Source organism: Danio rerio, chromosome 18, assembly GCF_052040795.2.
Source record: "Danio rerio strain M-AB ecotype USA chromosome 18, GRCz13ab, whole genome shotgun sequence".
NCBI lineage: Eukaryota > Metazoa > Chordata > Actinopteri > Cypriniformes > Danionidae > Danio > Danio rerio.
In genome coordinates this window covers 474,386-497,500 of record NC_141038.1, presented here as the reverse complement: position 1 = coordinate 497,500, position 23,115 = coordinate 474,386, and the positions used below count along the sequence as shown (strand labels likewise).

General features: G+C 40.1%; 1 protein-coding gene across 7 annotated transcripts in view; it reads right to left on the bottom strand.

Moving 5' to 3' along the window:
* The window catches only part of secisbp2l (SECIS binding protein 2-like), a 31,705-nt gene extending 15,043 nt beyond the window's left edge, over positions 1-16,662 (bottom strand). For 2 of the 7 annotated variants that reach the window (XR_015514529.1, XM_087292791.1), the window contains exons 1-5: positions 16,528-16,662; positions 4,593-4,759; positions 3,023-3,326; positions 664-796; positions 37-257 (exon numbers count right to left, since the gene is read on the bottom strand). Coding sequence is in view for 4 of the 7 variants with exons in the window: in XM_087292791.1 (XP_087148917.1) it covers positions 37-257; positions 664-796; positions 3,023-3,326; positions 4,593-4,759; positions 16,528-16,548 (846 nt within the window). In the remaining 3 variants the exon portion in view is untranslated. Of the gene's footprint in view, positions 1-36; positions 258-663; positions 797-3,022; positions 3,327-4,592; positions 4,760-14,903; positions 14,975-16,527 lie in introns of those variants that run through there. The other 5 variants (XR_015514530.1, XM_087292792.1, XR_015514531.1 and 2 more) reach the window with 4 other exon arrangements.
* Between the last annotated feature and the right edge of the window lie 6,453 nt (positions 16,663-23,115).

The following is a 23,115-nucleotide window of genomic DNA, read 5'->3' as shown; positions in this document are numbered from 1 at the left end:
GTGATGCTCAGTGTACTGTGATGCAGCAGTGTGTACCGCGGTGTTGGTGTTCTGGCTGCTGGAGGGGTTTGCGGCCCCCTGGTTGTGTTTAGGGCTGCAGTATCCGCTGTCGCTGTCGATGTCTGCTTCACTCGCCCCCTGCTCACTGGATGACTCCTGCTGAGACGTGCGCCTGCGCCGGGGCTTGTTCTTCCACTGCTGGGGGCTCACCTGATCTGACACACACCTGACACCGCCGGATGCCTCGCCAGGGAAATCTGAACACACACACACACACACAGAGCTCACTGCAGGACTGGAGGTCAAAGGTAGACTTATGCACAGTGTTGGGGAGGTTAGTGTTGGCTGTGTTCAGTGTGCATCATGCTGTGTGTGTGTGTGTGTGTGTGTGTGTGTGTGTGTGTGTGTGTGTGTGTGAGAGCTGCATGTTAGAGCTGAGTTCATTATATTGACGACCAATCCAAATAAGGTCAATATGGACCTTCTGATTGCAGGGGTAATTTATGGAGCAATATATGAGCACCTATTCTGGAGATTCTGTGAACTTATCAAAGCCATAAACCTACCATGTAGATATCAGAGAACATTGTAAGCTCTTGAATCAGGGCAGATATGGCACCTTTAACAGCAGAGTGTTTCATACAAGCAGCCAAAGGTCATTACCCGTCTGCTGCGCTGCGTCCACCAGCAGGACTGTCTTGGACCTCCCATCAGGCCCAGCAGCACACACCTCCTTCTGCACCGCCACGCTCCGCATCACAGGACGCTTGGCTCTGATTGGCTGAACCATCGGCTGCTGCAGAAGACAAACACACATCTTAGATGTCTTTTACTCTCAGAATATACAGTCCAAGTTCAGTTCAGCAGGAACAGAATCCAGGAATAAATGTAGATGTAGAGTAAAACATGGAACTGTTGAGGTGTTGGAAAAGCAAAACTGCATATGTGATAAAAACTCCATACAGAGGAGTAAATATTAACTCAAATACAGCCTGATAATGCCTGCACAGTCTTTGAAAGGAATATTATGCTGTTTTTCTTTCATTTGGATAGTAAATTGCTGTTGTTTATGGTAAAAATATATGGTCGTATAAAGTTTATATATATTAAATACATATTTTGCTAAATTTGTTGTTTCATAATTGTATTTATATTTTTTTATTTATTGAAGTAATTTCTTAAAGTCATTAGGATATTTGCATAATTCCCTCATAACACCCGATTCACATGGGGCTACAGTGTCAACGCTTGACAGAGGGCGTGTCTGAAGTTGGGGCTGATGCGATCATCATAGCAGCATCAGCCAATGAAATTAGTCAGCGATAGGCCACTGTCTGAGCTTGTGCATAAAGCGATCTGATTGGCTGACGTTTCTATCAATGCTTAAAAAGTTGAGAAAGTCCCAACTTCTGCAAGAAACGCCACTAAAGCGGTGCCAACAGATCCACAACGCAGTTCAGCAACGCCTGATGTCACCCATTCATAGTGAATGGTAAGCGTTGACGCTGCTGCCCTGTGTGAATGGACTGTAACAGTACAAGCAGCAGGGCTAAGATGTGACGCCTGCTGCGCTGTCATTTGTCTGCCGTGTCTGTCTGTGTGTCTGTTTTGCTCCCTCTACAGATGCGCTGTAACATTGCGGGGCATAATCAGGTGAATGGGGAACACCTGAGTCTAAGTGAGCTCTCTTTTATCAGCGCCCTGCCACTGTTTGAGAGTCTGATTCTTCCGGCTAAGGGTTGGGATGGAGACCAGCGGCGTGTGAGTTGGCGGGGCGTTCTTGCCTAATGTTTGATCACAGTGGGCTTAAATAAAACTTTTGTAACGTGATGTTTGGCTTCCCCCTCTTATTTTTTACTTGTTTCGCCTTAAGGGCGATAGTGAATAAGAGGGCGTGGCTAAGAATATTGTGTCAGAAGCGTCAAACTGGCATCATCAGAAAAGCAGCCAATCCAAACGCAGAAGCAGATTACCAATAACACAGTTTATTCAGAGGATTGACTTGCACAAATCAACTGTTCACCTTCAGAGTAAGTATGAGAGCTAAGCAAAATAAACATTTTGATTTCATGTGGACTTTGAAGTGATTTCCTGTTAATTGATTCACAGATTAATTATTATTTTCTTGTTATTTTATTCATGTATATTTTGTGTATAATTATGTTTCCTGATAGTTTTTAGTTTGGTGAATTGTATTAGTGCCTGATTTTTATGGCATGTTATGTATATATATATATATATATATATATATATATATATATATATATAAAATAGGCATGCTCCAATCGATCGGCATCGGCCGATAATCACATTTGATGACTTGCTTATCTGGCCGATTACATGAACCAATCCCAAGCGTTAGTTTAGGTGTTTCACTGAGGCATGTTGAATTCCTCTTCCATCACTTGCAGTTTTTCCAAATTGCATTGTCAGTCATTATTCTCACCTTTTTTATCTGTTTAATCTATTATTTTGTGTAAAGCTGCTTCTGATCATGACATGTCCACACTAAATGTTTATGAGAGATGTGTTTAAGGAATTATATATGCAGCATCCATCATTTATTCTTTTAGGAAAGGAGAAAGCTCCACTTTAGTATTGTACTTAGAGGGGAAATGTGCTTTATGCATTGGTAAAGTTTTATAAACCCTGAAGCATCAGAATCAGTGCTCTGTATCGGCTCCACACATCCTGATCAGAGCATCCCTCATATCTGTGTGCATCATTAGTATTTATATTGTATTTATGGTGTTGTTTTCTGTCTGACCTAATAAAGAAAAAACAACAAGCAAACATGCTTTCACACAGTAAGTTCATTGTAATTAGTGTTTAATTTCAGTGTATGTACAGATTAATATACAGAGGGAACAAAACAAACCGGTCACCTGCATCCTGGACGAGCTGTGTGTGAGTGAACTAACAGGTAATGATCATTTGGGGTGAACTGTCTCTTTAAGATCACACACACAGAAACTGGAGTGTGTGTGAAATGCTGTGTAGTGTTCTGTCAGTGCAGCTTCACCTTCTGCAGCACAGGTGTGCGCGCTCCGCTTCTGGCTCTGGGGGTCTGCCCCGGCTGCAGGGGTCTGTCGCTGCAGTCTGACAGGGGGTTCAGCAGGGGCCCGCCGTACGGCCCCGGGAACGGCTGGTAGAAGCCCATGACTGGCGGGCAGGGTGTGGGCATGATGGCGTGATAGTATGTGGCGTAATCACTGCTGACGGGCGGCTGAGGAGACGACAGGATGGGGTACGCCAGGTACGGCCCGCCGGGGCCCGGGTTCAGCTGCTGCCAGCGGTGCTCACTGTTATACATGGGCAGCTGCCGACTGAAGAACACACACACATCAGACATTACAGACGCGCGCACACACACACACACATACACACACACACACACACACACACGCACACACATCAGACATTACAGACGCGCACACACACACACACACACACACACACACACACACACACACACACACACACACACACACACACACACATCAGACATTACAGATGCACACACACACACTATCAGGACTAACGCTGAGAGACGAAGGCAGGACTCTGGACATGGGCAGAGCTGCAAATGTTTGAAAACTCTGTATTTACAATATCAATCTGGTGACACACACACACTTCAGCTGAAACACACACACACACAACTCGACACACAGAAGCAAACAGTGTGCACTTCCTTCAATTCATAGTGAACAGGAAGGAAAAGAACCAGGATCAACCGGGAATAGAGGTAATCTCTCTCTCACACACACACACACACACACACACAATCTCTCTCTCTCACAAATACACACACACACACACTCTCTCACACACACACACACACACACACACACAATCTCTCTCACAAATACACACACACTCACTCACTCGCTCACTCGCACACTCACACACTCACACACACTCACACACACACACACACACACACACACAATCTCTCTCTCTCACAAATACACACACACTCACACACACACACACACACACACACACACACACACAATCTCTCTCTCACAAATACACACACACTTACTCACTCACTCACTCACACACACACTCACACACACAATCTCTCTCTCACAAATACACACACACTCACTCACACACTATCTCTCTCTCTCTCTCCCTCTCTCTCACACAAATACATACACACTTTCTCTTTCTCAAATAGACACACACATACACACTCTCTCTCTCTCTCTCAAATACACACACACATACACAATCACTTTTAACACACACACACACTCACTCTCTCAAATACATACACAAACACACTGTCTCCAATACACACACTCAAATACTTACACAGGCTCTCTCACTCACTCACTCACACACACACACACACACACACACACACACACACACACAAACACATACACTCTCCCTCAAACATACACAAACTCGCTCGCTCAAATACATACACACATGAAAACTGTGTCCGTTTACACGTCAGAGAGAGAGAGTGTGTGTGTTTGTGTGTGTGTGTGTGTGTGTCCACGTGCATGTCAGGGAGAGTGCCCTTGTTTATGTGAGAGAGTGTGTGTGTTTAGGCATGTCAGAGTGTATGTGTGTACCTGCTGCTCTGATTCTCCTGCACAAACGGGTAGCAGGTGATCAGGTATGAGGGGATTTGCGTGGGCTCAGCTCCGCCCTCACCGCACAGACTCATGGGTAATAATGAAGAATCCACGCCTTTCTTCTGAGGAATAAACGGTTCCACTTCAGCAGAGAGCTTTACATCCTGAAACACACACACACACACGTCAAACAACTGGCTTTAATATCTGCTCAATATTATTATTGCTTTCATTCATTCATTCATTCATTCATTTTCTTTTCGGCTTTTGCCACAGCAGAATGAACCGCCAACTATTCCAGAATATGTTTTACACAGTGGGAGCCCTTCCAGCTGCAACTCATCTCTGAGAAACACTCATACACTACGGCCAGTGTAGTTGATCAGTTCCCCTATAGCGCATGTGTTTGGACTGTGGGGGAAACCGGAGCACCCGGAGGAAACCCACACCAACACGGGGAGAACATGCAAACTCCACACAGAAACACCAACGGACCCAGCCGAGACTCAAACCAGCGACCTTCCTTCTGTGAGGCGACAGCTAATAATAGTAATAATAATAATAGTTATTATTGTTAAATGAATAGCTGTTCTACTTTGTCAGTAAAAGCTGAAATCCTGTGGTGTTTTCTCTGGTGTCCACTAGAGGGCTCTTTAAGCTAATACTAAACCCCATCTAGCAGTTTTAAATGAATGTTCAAACACTACATATAATACATCTTCATTTATCGCCCAGAACGACTCTAAATAAAACAAATCATCATGCTCTGATAAAACAGACAGATTCAGCAAGATAGAAAAGATTCAGGATGTCCAGTAAACTGCTCTGTAAATAAGCACCATGAGTCTACAGTGAAGTATATTAGGATCAGAGGTAATGAGGACCAGCAATTGTGCTGTTACAGAAGAATAAGCTGCAATAAAACAGAAATAAAGTCCATTTGCAATAATAAAGCTGCAAATAATAGCTCATCCTCCAATTACTGCTGAAGATCAAGTGTTGTGTGGAGGAGATGAAGATGATTGCAGCTCTTCTGCTGTTGTGACTGCAGCCGCTGGCTCTGTACAGCACATGCTGTCTACTCTACATACACTGGACATGACAGGCCTTTATTTTGACAGCCACAAAGCATTGTGGGTAATTACTCAGACACCGACGTCTGTCAGAAAACACACATTTCCTGTGACAACACTCATACCACACACACACACACACACAAAATCTCTCTTAGACTCGCACTTACATAGAATATCTCAAACACATTCTCGCTGTCACACACACACACACACACACACACACACACACACACACACACACACACACACACACACACACACACAATGACCAAGACTCACAAACACGCACACAGACGATTGCTCTTAGACTCACACTTAGATACAATCTCACACACAGATGCATATACACACACAATAATAAAATTAAATTGGTAACTTAGTTAATAATATAAATAATTCTTGTTAACTTCCAGCCACAGCTGTATCTCTTCTATCAACAACCCATGAACACACACACACAGCCTGATCATGTGACCCAAGTCAGGTGACTGTAATGATGATGATGATGATGATGTCATCACATTCCACACATTCACCGCACAGATCTCAATCATTCCCATAAACACACACACAAACACACACACACACACACACACACACACACACACACACACACACACACACACACACACACCAGGAAGAGTTAAAGACTAAGCAGCTGGAGTGCATGTGAAGCACATCACCACACACACACACACACACACACACACACACACACACACACACACACACACACACACACACACACACACACCAACAACACAGGCTGAACATGCGTTTGAATGAACTCACACACACACACGCACGCACACACGCACGCACGCACGCACGCACGCACGCGCGCGCGCACACGCACACACTTCCTCAATCTCAACAACACTTATAAAAGCCACAGTGTTGGGAAAAAAGTCAAATATTAGTCTGCAGACACTTAAAACACTAAATGTGTTACTTTTTAAGGACAGTGGTGTGAAGGTGTGTGTTATGTCATTTTGGATTTTTGTTTAAAAAGTAAGATGGCTTAAAATGATAGTATATAACCTTCTTATCCAACACTGACACACACACACACACACACACACACACACAGCATAAAATAATTAACCCAGAGCACAGTGTGAGAGGCTAAACACAGAATCATAGAGAGAAACTAAATAAATGTTAACAGTACAGAATATATTGGTGTTGCGGATGCCCTTCCAGCTGCAACACAGTAGTTGGAAACACCCATACACACTCATTCACACACACACACACACACACTCATACACTACGGCCAGTGTAGTTGATCAGTTCCCCTATAGCGCATGTGTTTGGACTGTGGGGGAAACCGGAGCACCCGGAGGAAACCCACACCAACACGGGGAGAACATGCAAACTCCACACAGAAACACCAACTGACCCAGCCGAGACTCAAACCAGAGACCTTCTTGCTGTGAGGCCACAGTGCACCTATATGCACCAGACACTGTCATACACACACATCCTGTTACTAAGACTCCATTAGACAGATAATAAAAACAACTTAATACCAAAACTACATTATGTTGTATAGGGGCAGCACGGTGGCTCAGTAGTTAGCAGAAAGTTGCTGGTTTGAGTCTCGGCTGGTTTAGTTGGTGTTTCTGTGTGGAGTTTGCATGTTCTCCCCGTGTTGGTGTGGGTTTCCTCCGGGTATTCCGGTTTCCCCCACAGTCCAAACACATGCGCTATAGGGGAACTGATGAATTTATAGGGTGATGATAAATTTCATAGGACCCTATAACATCCTTTTTAAAAGTGTCCATCTGGAAAAACTCCTCTTCCTGATCAGAACCATCCAGACAACACAACTGAGCAGAAACCAAAATACATCATAATATACAAACATAAATGCACAATGACTAGATCCCGATAGCTGATTGATTAAACACACAATCACTCTGATTAGAAACAAAGACACTTCTGATGGCAAGACCCTGAGCGCTGTGTGTGTGTGTGTGTTCGCGTGTGTGTGTGTGTGTGTGTGTGTGTGTGTGTGTGTGTGTGTGTGTGTGTGTGTGTGTGTGAATGGAGCGTGTGTACTCCAATATACAGTAGTGATCATTGTTCAGTTGGCAGTGGGCGGAGTCTGTCACTCATCCGATTGTGACATCACACACAGCTGAGCAGATCAGCGGCATCTGATCAGCCAATCAGATCGCAGACAGTCACATCAGTCCACAAACATCAGCACAACTTCAAAATCTCCCTCCATACATCCATAATTAATCCAATCGGCAGCACAATCACTAAGACTATTAGCATCGACATTACCATTGCAAACAGCTGAAGCCAAAATTATTCTCTCTACTTTGAACTCTTTTTTTTTTATATTTCTGACAGTATTTCCTCCTATAATATTATTTCTTCTAGAGAAAGTCTTACTTTTTTAGTTTGGCTGAAATTAAAAAAAAAAAAAAAGTTCAATAATATTATTGATCATAGTACACAATCCAGCTAAAAGTACGCATTTTGTCCATCCAAACCTGCATTTCTTTATTCCCTCTGTTAATGAAGATATTTAGAAGAATGTTCAGAAATAAACAACCTGCATTTTCACTGAAAGCACAACTGTTCACCCTCCTCTTGGTTTTTATTAGTACTTTTTCAGATATTTCAGGTAACAGAGCATAGAAATGTTCACAGTATTTTCTATATTTTTTTTTTCTTCAGGGTAAAGTCTTCTTACTTTTAGCTTGACAAAAAAAAACAGTTTTTTGTTTACTATTTTAAGGTCGATATTATTAGGAAATACTGGGAAATATTTAAGAAATATTTTTGATTGTCTGCAGAACAAACCACTGCAGTAATGATTTACCTAATGAACCTATTAAGCCTTTTAATGTGACTTTAAGCTAAATACTAGCAACTTGAAGCATCTAGTCTAATATTACGTGCTGTCATCATGGCAAACACTAAAGAAATGCGTTCTTAAAACTATGATGTTTAAAATGAGTTGAAAACTGTTCTCTGTTAAACAGCACTTGGAAATATTCTGAAAATAATTTAAATTCAACAATTTTGACTTTTAAGTTCCTAAAAACAGCAATAAAAGGAGTTAAAAGTGCGACAGAGCGAACACGACAGAGCTGAACATCATGTGACGGACAACGGAGAACACGTATATGATGAAGACAGATGAACACAGGTTCAAATAGAGGACTGACATCAGGATTAAAGTGAAGATGGTGCCTGATGTTAAGCTAATTACTCAAGAACACACACACACACACACACACACACACACACACACACACACACACACACACACACACACACACACACACTATAATGAGATAATCCAGCTAAAAATACTCATTCTGTCCATCTAGACCTGTATGTCTTTCATTCGTCTGGTAATGAAGATATTTAGAAGAATGCTGAGAAGGAAATAACCTGTTTTCACTGAGTGGGCAAAACACATCTCAATAACTCTATTGAATAATTTCATGCATTAAACATGTTATGCCTCAGTGTTTTCGTTCATACAATGAATGAAAGTTGTTTGGTGTATATAAAATATCTTTATTTACACTGAGAACTAGTCATAACAGACAATGTTATGAGGAAGAGTAAATGATAACAGAAGGATTTCTCTTTAAATATGACTAAACGTGCACATTAAACTGAGTGGGGTATAAATATCTCAAATTAACATACAAATGAAAAAAGCAACGAGACAGCACAGATTCATATGGAAGAGTTTGAGCTTGAGAGATATTATTATTATTTAATATTCAATATTTTAAACTAGGGCTGCACAATATATCATTTCAGTCTCAATATCGTAACGTGATCATTCACAATAGTCACATCGTGACTAAACGCAATATTGAGTCTGGATTATAATTATACAACAAAATATATGATATAATAAGTGTTTTTGAGGCCTGTGACTGTGTGAGGGATTTAAAAGCATTCAGGCCTATATATGAGAAACTGTACCAAATTTAATTTATGAAACAAAGACCATGCACTGTATACCTGAAAACAGTTTGACTCCTCGAAAAACAATCAAGTATAAAAAGTATAAATGCTTTGACAAAACATGATATACTACTAATAACTGACATGTAAATAAAGCAGCTTTGATTAGAGACAGCAGGATATTTGCTTTATTTAAATCTCTAATTTAGTTTAGACTCAATTAAAATAGGTGGGTTAAAAATAACCCAACCATTGGTTATTAAGACAGTTTCTCAACTATGGGTTATTTTAACCCAATGCACTGGGTTATATAATTTAAATCAATGCATTGGGTTATTTTGATTAAATGTTATTTTTTGCATTCTGGTATTACTATTGCTACTATAACTACTATTACAATATGGTTTCCTGGTGAAAGCACAGTGTTTTTAATGAAAAGGCAACATGCCTTAACCAAGCAACACCGCTGATGTCACCGCTGGGTCCTAAAGACGAGAATGATGCCCGAAATCTCAAATATGTGTAATTTCCTCCGAAAAAAACCTGCATAGAGGTGAACACGGGAGGTGGAAAAAGCGTTTCATCCATTTCATCGACTGAAGCGCACAGTGTCATCCGTAATTAAAAGAAATGGTGAAACAGAGAGATAAAAACACGACACGGAAAGGTAATTTGATAAAAAAAAAAAACAATATATTGCATTAGAGCTTAAATAAACCTTATAACACAAAAACAACATTACACACGCATATTTATACAGCTGTTCTGTGCCAGGTAAATCAGCTGACTGTCGAAATTAAAACATTTTAATCCAACTAGTCGAGTTATTAAATAAATAACCAAATAAAGGTTAAAAATAACCCAACAAAGCACCAAATATTTTTAACTCAACCGTTGGGTTAAATAAATAACTCAATGTTATTTATTTGTTAACTATTTGCAAAAATCAATTCTCCCTCTTTAACAGAGCATACACTGAAAAAAAATGATAGTGGTCGTTTACCCATAGTTTACACTAAACAGAACCTGTGAAAAATATTGAATATTAAATAATAATAATAATAATAATAATATCTCTCAAAAAAAGTTAAGTGGTCGTAAACAATTTATTTGGGCTGAATTTAAACAAACAACTGAAGTTAAACATCAACTTTAAATTGTATTTGTTTGTTTAAAATCATCACAAATTGTTTGCAACAACTTTAGACATTTTTTCAGTGCACTCAGAAATAAAGGTACTCGAGCTGTCACTGGGGTGGTTCCTTTTCAAAAGGTACACATTTGTACTTAAAGGGTCAAATTGGTACCTCAAAAGTATACATGACTACCTAGAAATTTCAGGAGGAACACTTTTGTACTTTTTAGGTACTAATATGCTCCCTTAAGGTATTAATGTGGACCTTTTAGGTACAAATTGGTATCTTTTGAAAAGGTGCCACTCCAGTGATAGTGAGTGTGTAGCCTTACTTTATAATTACAATCATTATTGCCAAATTCAATTACACACTATCCAATTCTTCAATATTACTCACAGTTTCATACAATACATCTAAACCTGTAAACAAGCTTGTAAAAACTTGCACCACATCTCGATCAACTTCACCCTCTATTCTTTCTCATCTTGTCAGGTAAAATAGACTTTTTTCCAGCAACAAAATCCCTCGGTTGCTCATTTTTTCTCTTATTATTATTATTTTTTGCAAACATATAACCAAAAATAAAACCAACTTTAAAAAAATATAACCTTAAAATCTGCAAACATAAGACAAAGCATCAGAAAAAGACGCAGAGAGGGAGAGAGAAGCTGTGATTTGCTCACTGTGGGCTGAATGATGGCAGTGAGGAGGAACGCTTTTGTCTTTTCAGCATTGCTGTGTGGAGGAAACAGAGGGGTTTTGTGCTGAAGAAAGACAGAACAAAGAAACTCAGAGAGACAGAGGGATGGAGGACAGAAACATACAGACAGAAATGCCTTTAATCTGTCCATCTCCAGCTGCTTGAGCATTTTACAGGTGTTAAGGCCTGTTCACATCAAGTATAACGCTAAATATACTAGTGTCCACACTGACAATTAATCAATCTATCATTCATTCAGCCTAATTTCTATTTCAGAGGTCAACACAGCGGAATGAACCGCCATCTATTCCAGCATATGTACTGCGCAGTGGATGCCCTTCCAGCTGCAACCCAGAACTGGAAAACACCCATACACGCACACACACACACACACACACACACACACACACACACACACACACACACACACACACTCATACACTACGGCCAGTGTAGTTGATCAGTTCCCCTATAGCGCATGTGTTTGTACTGTGAGGGAAACCGGAGCACCCAGAGGAAACCCACACCAACATGGGAGAACTTGCAAACTCCACACAGAAACACCAACTGACCTAGACGGGGTTCGAACCAGCGACCTTCTTACTGTGAAGCCACCACTGAGCCACCGTGCTACCTAAGGATAACGATCAGTTTAGATTCTGCTTTTAATAATCTCAAATGGCACAGAATATTAATTTTCAGTAATCCAGCCCAAGCATATGTCCGGTGAACATTATAAAATGCCCATGTTGAAGATCTGATTTCTTGAAAAAGCTGAGATATTCACTGCCTGATTAATATATAACATAAAGTGTGTTTCAAACCGGATAAAAAGCACTACATTAAATAATCTTTTGTCTGTGTCATGTCTTTAAAATATGAACATTTTAATCCAGTATTTTCAATGGAGTTTCTGTGCTAGCTTGCTGCTACTGGCAGCCCTTGCATTTACACAGTCTTTCATCTTATTCATATTCATCTCGTTTCATATTCAACTCAAATCAGTAACTTGAGTCTCAAAAAATGCCCATCGAGTGAACAGTGTGCGCGGCGCCACCGCAACTGATTTGAGTTGAATATGAAACACTTTGAAGAGATTTAGTCTGAAACAGAATGCCTGTGCACACATCTTATGACCCGTGATCAGAGAGATAACCTAATGACCAATAATTCTTGCCTAGAAATTGCAACATCCATGTGAAAGGAGAAAGCTTTTGTTAAAAGGTTTGGAAAAACCTGAAGGATAAGTTTATTAAAACCAAAAGAGGCCATGGCAAAAGTGGAGACAATCACAGGTACACAATCACAGAATATGTTTTTCCACCATGTATAGGTTTTACACTGATATATTTGGTTTAATTTAAAAAGTTTAAAAGTTACAGAACTATAATGAAGTCACAGAAGCATTTCTTTGATAACTGGGAAGGAATATTTAAACCTATCGGTTTACAATATACTGATGGTTCTAGGCTTTATTGGTGATAATGGTCAGGAATGTTGGACTATTATTGTCTTTTTAGCATAAGAAGAGGACAGAAACTAGCCAGACAATAATGTGTGAATTGTGGAGCGGGCTAAATCTAAAATCATCTGTATTTTTTAGTTAGTGTGTTTTTTTTTTGTGATAATAAAACATATATTTGTAGAATAGTTCATGTTCTGTTGTCATTTATTACAAATACAGAATATGTTTACCCACCGGTAACACTGATTTATATATTTGTGGAGCGGGCTAAATCAAAAAAAGAATCTTTTTCCAAAAAAATAATTTCTTTTTTTTTTTTTGCTTTTATTCTTGCCATAATAAAAATATATCTGTAGAGCAACCCATGATCTCTTGTGATTAATATAATAATAAACTTTAAATAGTAAAACTGTCCGAGATATGAACAAAAGCAGGTGATCTGATTTAAAAAAATCTTGAATGGTTTTAAAAATGCTAATAATCATTAAAATAATTTAGAAAAACAATAAAGAATCATTAGTTGAAAATATAAAAACGACATTATGAAATGACGTAGTTCCGGAAATGTTCTACTTTTCTGTTTATCCGTCTGACTTTACGTCAGTTTCTTTTGACCGCCCCCTGTTGTTTTAAAGAATATCACAACGGCGAAAGCAGCGAGTACAATAGCCTCGGCCGTTTCGCGACGTGCACGCACAGTCAGCGGAGGTATGCGATATGGCACCAGGCGAAAGTATAATTCCAGCTTTAAGGTGGGTGACACACAAGTATGGATGGTGGCAGCAAAAAAAAAGGTGGGCATGAGGAGCTTTTTTCAAAAAAATTATTTGGTGGAGTCCTAGATCCCCACCAATGTCAAGTGCAAGCCCACGCCTTTGCTCTATTATGGTTAAACTTAGCAGCATCTCCGCAAATCACACATGTTCTGTAGCACGCAGTTAACTGAAATTCACATAGGCATGGGATATAACAATGTTCGAGGTATAATGAGAGTTGGAAGAGTCAAGGACCTAAAACCGCCAAAATGTTCGGTAATACCGTTCCTAAGGTAGAAGTAAGATTTTTTATTTACATGTTTTGGAGTACAGCAGTATCTCCAGCGGAAACTATATCCAAAGATGTCATTTAAATTGTAAAGAAATCAGTGATTTTGAAACTAATGAAGACAGCAGAAGTCAATGATTTATTTGAATTATTCAGCTTGACATGTTTACTGCTTCAAAATATTAAAAAAATAAATATATTGTGTTCAAAGGGGACAAAAGCTTTAGTTTTTTACCCAGACAGTTAAAAAGATTGTATTTTAGAGCAGTGAGCACAATAACGTGATAATTATATCCAAGGTTATCATACCGTCAGAATCTTATACCGGTCCATGCCTACTCACACACAACATTTAATAGTCTGCGATGTGACTATTGCGGATGCACACGTTGCGATATCGATGCTGAAACCATATGTTGTGCAGCCCTAATGTATATGTTTTATCATTATTTCCCATTGTATAACCAATTAATCACACTCTTTAGCTAATATTTTAAAAACAGTGTTGTCCTTCAGTGTCGTCTGGAGCTTTAATTTTGACTGGATTCTGATTGGTTGTCAGTGTTTTATGCTTCATCCGCTGGCACAAATCCTTCTGACAGTGTTGATATCGTTCCTCAGTGTGTTTACTGCTGGGATCTCTGCTGTTCTTCAACACTGGCAAGCATTTTAACAATTATATCGTCATCATTACCTTTACAGTTATCGTGATTGTTGTGAATGGGCCTTTAAGACACCTTAACCTTCCCCTGAACCTAAAGGCATCATCTTTACTTTCACACTGAAGTTTAATTTGTATACAAGTTGCTGTGGTGAACAACATCCAATAACATAAACAACAACAACAACTAGTTTAGCAACACATTCACATACAATTAATGCCCACTTTCAAAACAAACAGACCTGTTAGAGATGACAAACACACACAAACACACTCACTTTGGAGAAGTAGTTCAGTGACAGGAGAAGAATCGCACAGGAAACAGCAGGAGAAACTCAGAAACTGATCTGACGACAGACAGAAACATCACACACACGCCAGCGATGTGATCAATGCAGAAAAACCTGCTGGATCAGGTCTGATCAGAAACCGGCTCATACATACACACACATACATATTTACATACTCACACACACACACACAAAATGCACAAACACAAACACACACTCTCTCATACACACAAAAACACAAAATACACACACACACACACGCGCACACACACACACATTCGCTCACATACAAACAAGCACACAAAAAAACACTCAAACACACACTTTCTCTTACCCAAACAAACACACTCTCTCACACACACACACACGCGCAATTGCTCACATACATACAAGCATACAAACAAAACATACACAAAAACACACTCTCTCTTATATACACAAACACAAAATACAAACACACACTATTTTCCACACACACACTCGCTCGCTCGCTTACATACAAACAAACAAACAAACATACATACATACACACACACACACACACACACACACACACACACACACACACACACACACACACACACACACAAACACACTCTCACACACGCATTGGCTCACATACATACAAGGGCACAAACAAAGCACACAACCACGCACTCTCTTACATACACAAACACAAAATACAAATACACACACACATTTACATACCTCTTACACACATACGCTCACATACATACAAGCACACAAACAAAACATACACAAACACACACTCTCTTACATACACAAACACAAAATACAAACACACACACAAACACACACATTCACTCACATACATACAAGCACACATACAAAATATACACGAACACGCACTCTCTCTTACCCACACAAACACAAAATACAAACACACACACAACACATACACACACTCTCTCTCACACACACACACACACCTCCAGACCATCCAGCAGCCAAGTTCACTGACGTTTTAGCATCGCTGTTAATGTAAACAGTCCAAAACAGCTCAAATCACAGCCGTTTGACTTAACAGCAGAGCTCGTGTTCAATCACCGCTGAGCTCTGATGATGGTCATAAAATAATAAACTCCAAACAGCACCTCAGAGCATCTCTTATGAGTGATTATCCTTCTGTTATTGTTTCTCGTCATATGTCAGCAGTGGATGATCAATACTGTTTCCTGATGGATCCTGCAGCCTCAGGTGTGCTGATACCCAACTCAACGCTATATTAATCACAGATTAACACCACTTAGAGCATAAGAGTAATAGCACAATACTGTAATAAGCGCTTATACCCGCTGCGCGACCCGTTATAACCGACGAGCGTGTTAATAATCGATGAGTCGCGGTAATTGATCATAACAGGAGCGTCATTGTTTTGATGCTCTCAACATCGCGTCAACGCTAATAAACCCATTACACACACTCCTGAAACACACCTAACGCTCACCTCACACACGAGCGAGCGTTTAACCGAGGAATTAATCGGTTATTCCGCCGTTACGGACTTTAATCCCGAGAGCGCTGCTAATGCTAAAGCTAACGCGACGCCAGCGGTTGTCGCCAGCGATTGTATGTCATTAAACCACATTACCTTCCTCTCGCCGCCGTCCATCTCGCTCCCTGACACCGGAACCGAGCCGTGCAGCTGTCAGGAGGCCGTGATAGCGCTCATGATCCGGTGCTGCTCCGGTTCTGAAGCCCGTCACCGACTGACTGACGCTCATCTGGGATGGAAGCCGCGGAGGGTCAGAATTAGCAACACGCAATGCTGCAACTCCGCTTGCTGCCGACAGAGGCGCTCGAGAGCAGAGCGATCATTCCTGGCGCTTTGAGGACATTTTGTCATAGATGATTTTATTTATATAACACTCCTGACAGTTATACAGTAAACTGATCATGTTAACATCATAACAAATCCGACACAGTTTAATATATGCTATGTGTTTTGTGTGTATTTGCGGTGGTGAATTGCATTATCATGTGCTGCTCTGTCCATTTTTAATATTGAAAATTTTACTCTACAGTTTAGCAAAGTGATTTTATTGACATTTTAGAAGTTTGAGATTATTTAAGAGATAATATCTAGAGAAATATGTCTGTAAAATAACAAAAAATGTGCTGCAGTTTATTACAAGGTTTCTGATGCGTAATCTACAACACCAACACACACAATAGCACTGCACACTACCACACATGATAATGAAAGTCACTTTTTTAGTAGTTGTTGGAAGAAAGATCAGGATCCCATAATGCAAATCAGAAGCAAAAAACAAACAGGAAAAATAAAGACATGAAGCACAGAATATGGAAAACTGCTGATTTATGGATACTGTATGTTTTGCAGTGAAGGATTACTCATTCAGTTTCACTCATACTCATATAGGCTCGTAGCTAGAGGGGGGTTCGGGTGGTTTGAAAGACCCACCGCCCACTAATAAGAGGTCCAGAATTTGTCCCATACATGAGCTCATTTGTCTTATTTTGACTGCTATGCAATCATAAATTGTGAAGGCATCAAAAAAAGGCTTCCAATAAATGCGAATAATTATAGTCCAACGCCCAGTCCAAAAAAAACATCGAATCTGACGTAAGTGAAGTCATGTTTACTACAGTAACTTTTATTTTTGAATCTCCTTATTCTTGAAAGAAAAAAAAATTACGATTTAAAGCACCAAAAGCAGCATATTAAATATAATATTATTATATTAAATGTTATTTTTTATATCAATTAGGCTGTTTTTATTATTCATGAACTTACAAAATTGACTTTTTTTTGCAAAAAAGATTAGAAAATTCAAGAAGCTCTATGTTTATAATATTAATGTTTGATTTTTTATTATGCAGATGGCCAAATTCAGACTGAGCACAGTTGAATGTGCTGGCCTGTTGGTTATTTGGCCAATTAATGACATCAGGCTGCAGTTTTTTCATTCATTCATTCATTTTCTTTTCGGCTTAGTCCCTTTATTAATCTGGAGTCACCACCGCGGAATGAACCACCACCTTATCCAGCACATGTTTTACGCAGTGGATGCCGTTCCAGCTGCAACCCGTCACTGGGAAACACCCATACACACTCATTCACACTCATACACTATAGACAATTTAGCCTACCTAGTTCCCCTATGGCGCATGTGTTTGGACTGTGGGGGAAACCAGAGCACCCGGAGGAAACCCACGCCAACACGGGGAGAACATGCAAACTCCACACAGAAACACCAACTGACCCAGCTGAGACTCAAAAAAGGGACCTTCTAGCTGTGAGGTGAATGTCCAACCCACCACGCCACCGCACTGCCTAAAGCGGAATAATAATTATGATAAATATAATTATAGTAATTTGTATGTATTTGCTTTGAACTCTTTTATATGCAAGCAGAAAATCACCATTACTGTCTGTTGTGTTTGTTTTATTTAATAATAATTAATAAATACATCTACACAGTACACTGGCGCTGTTATGGTTTTGTGAGTTTGTAAATCTTTTATGAATTTTTTCATAAATCTGGATTACATCATTTGCATTTGGATTGGGTGTTATTTTATCTGATGATGAATGGTTATGAAAATAATAAGGTGTACAGGGTTTAGAGCTGAAACACGGACTGCATTCAAAATACGTTTACAAAGTGTTTCACTTCATGGTGTGATAAAAACATTAGACTGCAGTATTATCGTGTAATATTTAAATATGGCTTTAATTGTAGATGGAAATGAAAACATTCTTCAAGAACAGAAATAGATCAGTTCTGTCATGTAAAAACTGCAGTCTCTGTGTGAACCTCATAAACAGAGCTGTGATTCCTTCATTATCACCAACACAAAGGTGTAAACGACACACACATTAACACACACGGTCTCACTCACACACACACACACACACACACACACACACACACACACACAGTGTTGACAGCCAGTATTGTGAAGCTGAGATTTGTTTTGATCATTTCCTCATAATAATGAAGTCACTGTATTCTTCCATCTTTATTTTGAGCCACAGACATTAAACAATACGGCTCTCACTGCTGCTCAAAACACTGGCACACAAACCCTAAACCAGCCATCAGTTCACAGGTTCAGACGCGAGTTTACAGAGTCAAAACAGCGATTCTGTGTGGAACTATTATCTGATGGGCCCAAAACACAACTGTCCAGCAGAACACAAACACACACACTTACACACACTTCACACACACAGAGGATTAAGACATGAGATGAGTGTAATTCAACAGGATGAACTAACGCATGCAGACATATAAACACCTCATTGAGTACATGACACTAGTAGTCCTGACCTCTAAATCAACATCAGGCTGACGTCAATGTCCAACGTCCAACTTAAAATCAACCAAATATTAACGTCTAATGATGTTACAGCTTGACGTTGTGTGGACGTTACCAATATGACATCTATCAGATGCTGGATTTTGGTTGCCATTCCTGATGAATAAATGTCAGTTCAAGAGTTCACACATAGCTGATGACTGATTATAAGCAAGGTTGGCATTCTGTCCCCGGAGAGAGCCCTGAGCTCAAAAGATCCTTAAGCCCTGGGCTCCCTCCCATTTGCAGGGCGAGAGGGGAGCCATGAGCTCAGGTAGATCTCGACAACTCCCTCTTGATAAGAGCTGATGACTAAAAATTGAATGCTATGAAGAGGTGTGCTGCAGGATGAGGGATTGACTGGGCTAAATTTAGATTGATCAATTCACTTGTGCATGTTTTTGGAATGTGTGAGGAAACCGGAGAACCCAGAGGAAACCCACGCGAACACGGGAAGAACATGCAAACTACGCACAGAAACGACCGCCGGCCTGTTAAAGGACTAGAACCGGTGACGTTCTTGCTGTGAGGCAACAGTGCTAATTACTGGGCAACCATGCGCCCTATGGAGGGAAAGGTGGAGAGGTAGGGGTGGAAGGGGGATTCTTCAAATCGGAGATGACTATCGTGAGAAACCCTGGCTCTTTATAGTGGGTTAACTTAGGAATGGCCTGATTGGTGAGTCATACATGCTAATGCAGAACCAGCCGTGTTCAATCATAATCACGTGCTCCTCTCGAAATTAGTTTATGAATAAACTTCACATGTGACATCAATATGACTCTGGTTTAAGATGTTGGCTCAATGTTGGATCTTGGTCACTTTCTAACAACATAAAATCAACCAAATGTTGTTTTTGGACATCAAAATATCGCCATCCTTAGATGCTGGCCAGCCATTAAGTTTTGGTCACTTGATGTCTTGACCTAAATCTAACCTTGTATTAGCGTCTAATGACATTGTGTGCCGGCTGGAATGTTACTAAACCTGTTACTGTTTTATTTTACCATTTATATTCATGTAAAACAAGTGAAGTCAGTTTTAAAAATCTGTTATTGTAGTAAGGCACTTAGTTCACAACAGCTATGAAATGCTACACACCGTTTACCAGCTCAAGACACTGTAAAATCATAGATGACCTGATCTGACCTGAAGGTGGCGCTGTCGTCTTTCATTCTGAGGGAATCTCCAACCAGTGTTTGGCTTTCTGCAGAAAACAGCCTGCATCTGATTAAAGCTCACCTGTGTGTGTGTGTGTGTGTGTGTGTGTGTGTGTGTGTGTGTGTGTGTGTGTGTGTGTGTGTGTGTGTGTGTGTGTGTTAGACCTCATTAGAGTCTGTCGTGTCATTAACAGGCACATAAAACCTGAATTAAACACCGGCGTTGACTAAATAAACTAGGAATTCCTCTCAGTGCCAGATGGAAGATTCCAGAATTAGAGCATCCCAAATCTTACAAGCTTCACTGCAACCTGGACTTTCCAGAATGACCATGAAGCCACAGCAATGTATGGAAATATGAGGCATCTTTATGATGTAATAATCTACTTTAACAAGTGATGTTAGAAGTGATTGATTTATAGAAACACGCTGAATTGAAAGTGAATCTTTAACGTCTGCATTTTCTTGTAAATTCTTTGAGGAATTTACAGTGTACGTCCCAATATTTCCATACTCCATTCCTGTCCAGATTTATGGGAATTTAATGCTCAGTTCTAATTAACCTGACACCGTTTTCCTCACAGAACTCGCTTTATTTGCCGTTTAATGTGGGCTCGTAAATGTTTTTCTCCGCTAATGAGCGTTTATGTGGCGCGCTCTGACACTCACGCGACCTCCCGCCTCGGGGGATTTTGGCGCGAATCCGCCGCTTCTCTGCGCACGCGTGTAATTATATGAGTTAAAGCCACAGATCACACAAAAAAGAAAACTCTTGCCATTATTTGATCACAACAATATCAGATTTTACGTTCATACTTTCACAGATTAAAAAAAATATATATAAAAAAAATTAAAAAAAAACTTTTATGCTGCAGAAATGGTTTCTCCTGAGTTTCTCATGCTAATTTTGCCTAACATTTTCAGTAATTAATAACAATAGTAATTCCTTACATTTATATAGTGCTTTTCTGGCCACTCAAGCGCTGTATACATAGGGGGGAATCTCTTCATCCACCACTAGAGCACACAGCATCCACCTGGATGACGCGACGGCAGCCATTTTGCATTTACAGATTTATAACCACCTCAGAGGATTTTGGGGGTCATGAGTTACTGGCATTGTTATTTTGGGGGTTGCAAGCTGAAAAGTTTCACACTGTTGAATGAATATTTCCTGGCATAGACTGACAGGCATGGGATGGTCGAATATAAGCTTATATTATCTATTATTTTAATTACTTTTATGTAAGATACAGATCAGAGTGAACCATTTCTCACTAGTTAAAGGCTGACCCCCATTACATCTTGTTTTGACGTCCTTTAGAGGGGATCAAGCGTTAATTAGAATTATAATTATTATATTTATTATGATCTTAAATCTGTTGAACACAAAAGAAGATTTTTTTTTTAAATGTAACCACATCAATAGTAGGAAAAACAAATACTACAGAAGTCAATGGTTACTGGTTTTTCAACATTTTCAAATTATCTTCTTTTACGTCCAATAGAAGAAACTACTAAAGGTTTAAAACAAAAAACAAGAGTGAATGCTGACAGAAACTTCACTCCTGTCCCTTTAAAAGCCTGGCAGAGTTTCAGATCTCCTTCAGATCCCCCGCGCTCACCGTGTATCAGGATGCGTGACTACACATGTTGTGTTTTTACTTTTACAAGGCTTGCGCGTGATTCTGCTTTTATACACTCGTTTAAGTTCACGGGGTTGTTTTTTTACACATCAAACCCCAGACGCCCTGAGAGCACGCGCGCCGCTGGAGTCTCGCACGCGAACACAGGCGCGCGCACGCACAGACTCGAACCATGTGGACGCGCTGAAGGCCACACACGCGCAGACAGACCTTCAAAACAACAGAGCTGATGTCTTACTCCTCCACACTGAGAGGAGACACGACAAAAGTCAAAGTTCAGCGTTTACAAGACTTTTCTAAATCACTTCAGAGTTAGTGTAAAATATTAAATCTTTTAAGTCTTGTGATTATTATGAACTATGTTATAAAATCGGAATTGTTAGAAAAATTACTTAAATTATGTTTTTATTTTCCATCCCACAATTAATTAAGCGTTCAGACTGTTAATACCGATTTACTGTTACAATATTCACTAATACTGCTGCAAGTTAACAGTTATTCTCTGAACTGAGGCGTCAATTCCTTATGGAGTAACACTGGAGCTGATTATGAAGGGGAGGAGCTGATGATCAAGGGGAGGGGCTTATGATAAAGAGGAGGAGCTGATTATGAAGGTGGGGAGCTGTCGATGAAGGAAAGGAACTCATTATAAAGGGGAGGAGATGTTGATGAAGGGGAGGGGCTTTTGATGAAGGGGAGGAACTGTTGTTGAAGGGGAGGAGCTGTTGATGAAAGGGAGGAGCTGATGATAAAGGGGTGGAGCTGATCATGAAGGGGAGATAAAGATAATCAAAAAGGAGGAGCTGTTGATGAAGGGGAGGGGCTTTTAATGAAGGGGAGGGGCTGATCAGGAAGGGGAGGGGCTGATGATGAAGAGGAGGAGCTGATGATGAATTGTAGGAGTTGATCAAGGGGAGGAGCTTATGATGAAGTGTATGAGCTGATAATGAAGAGGAGGAGCTGATGATGAAGGGGAGGAGCTGATGATGAAGAGGAAAAGCTGTGGATGAAGGGGAGGAGCTGATGATGAAGGGGAAAAGCTGTGGA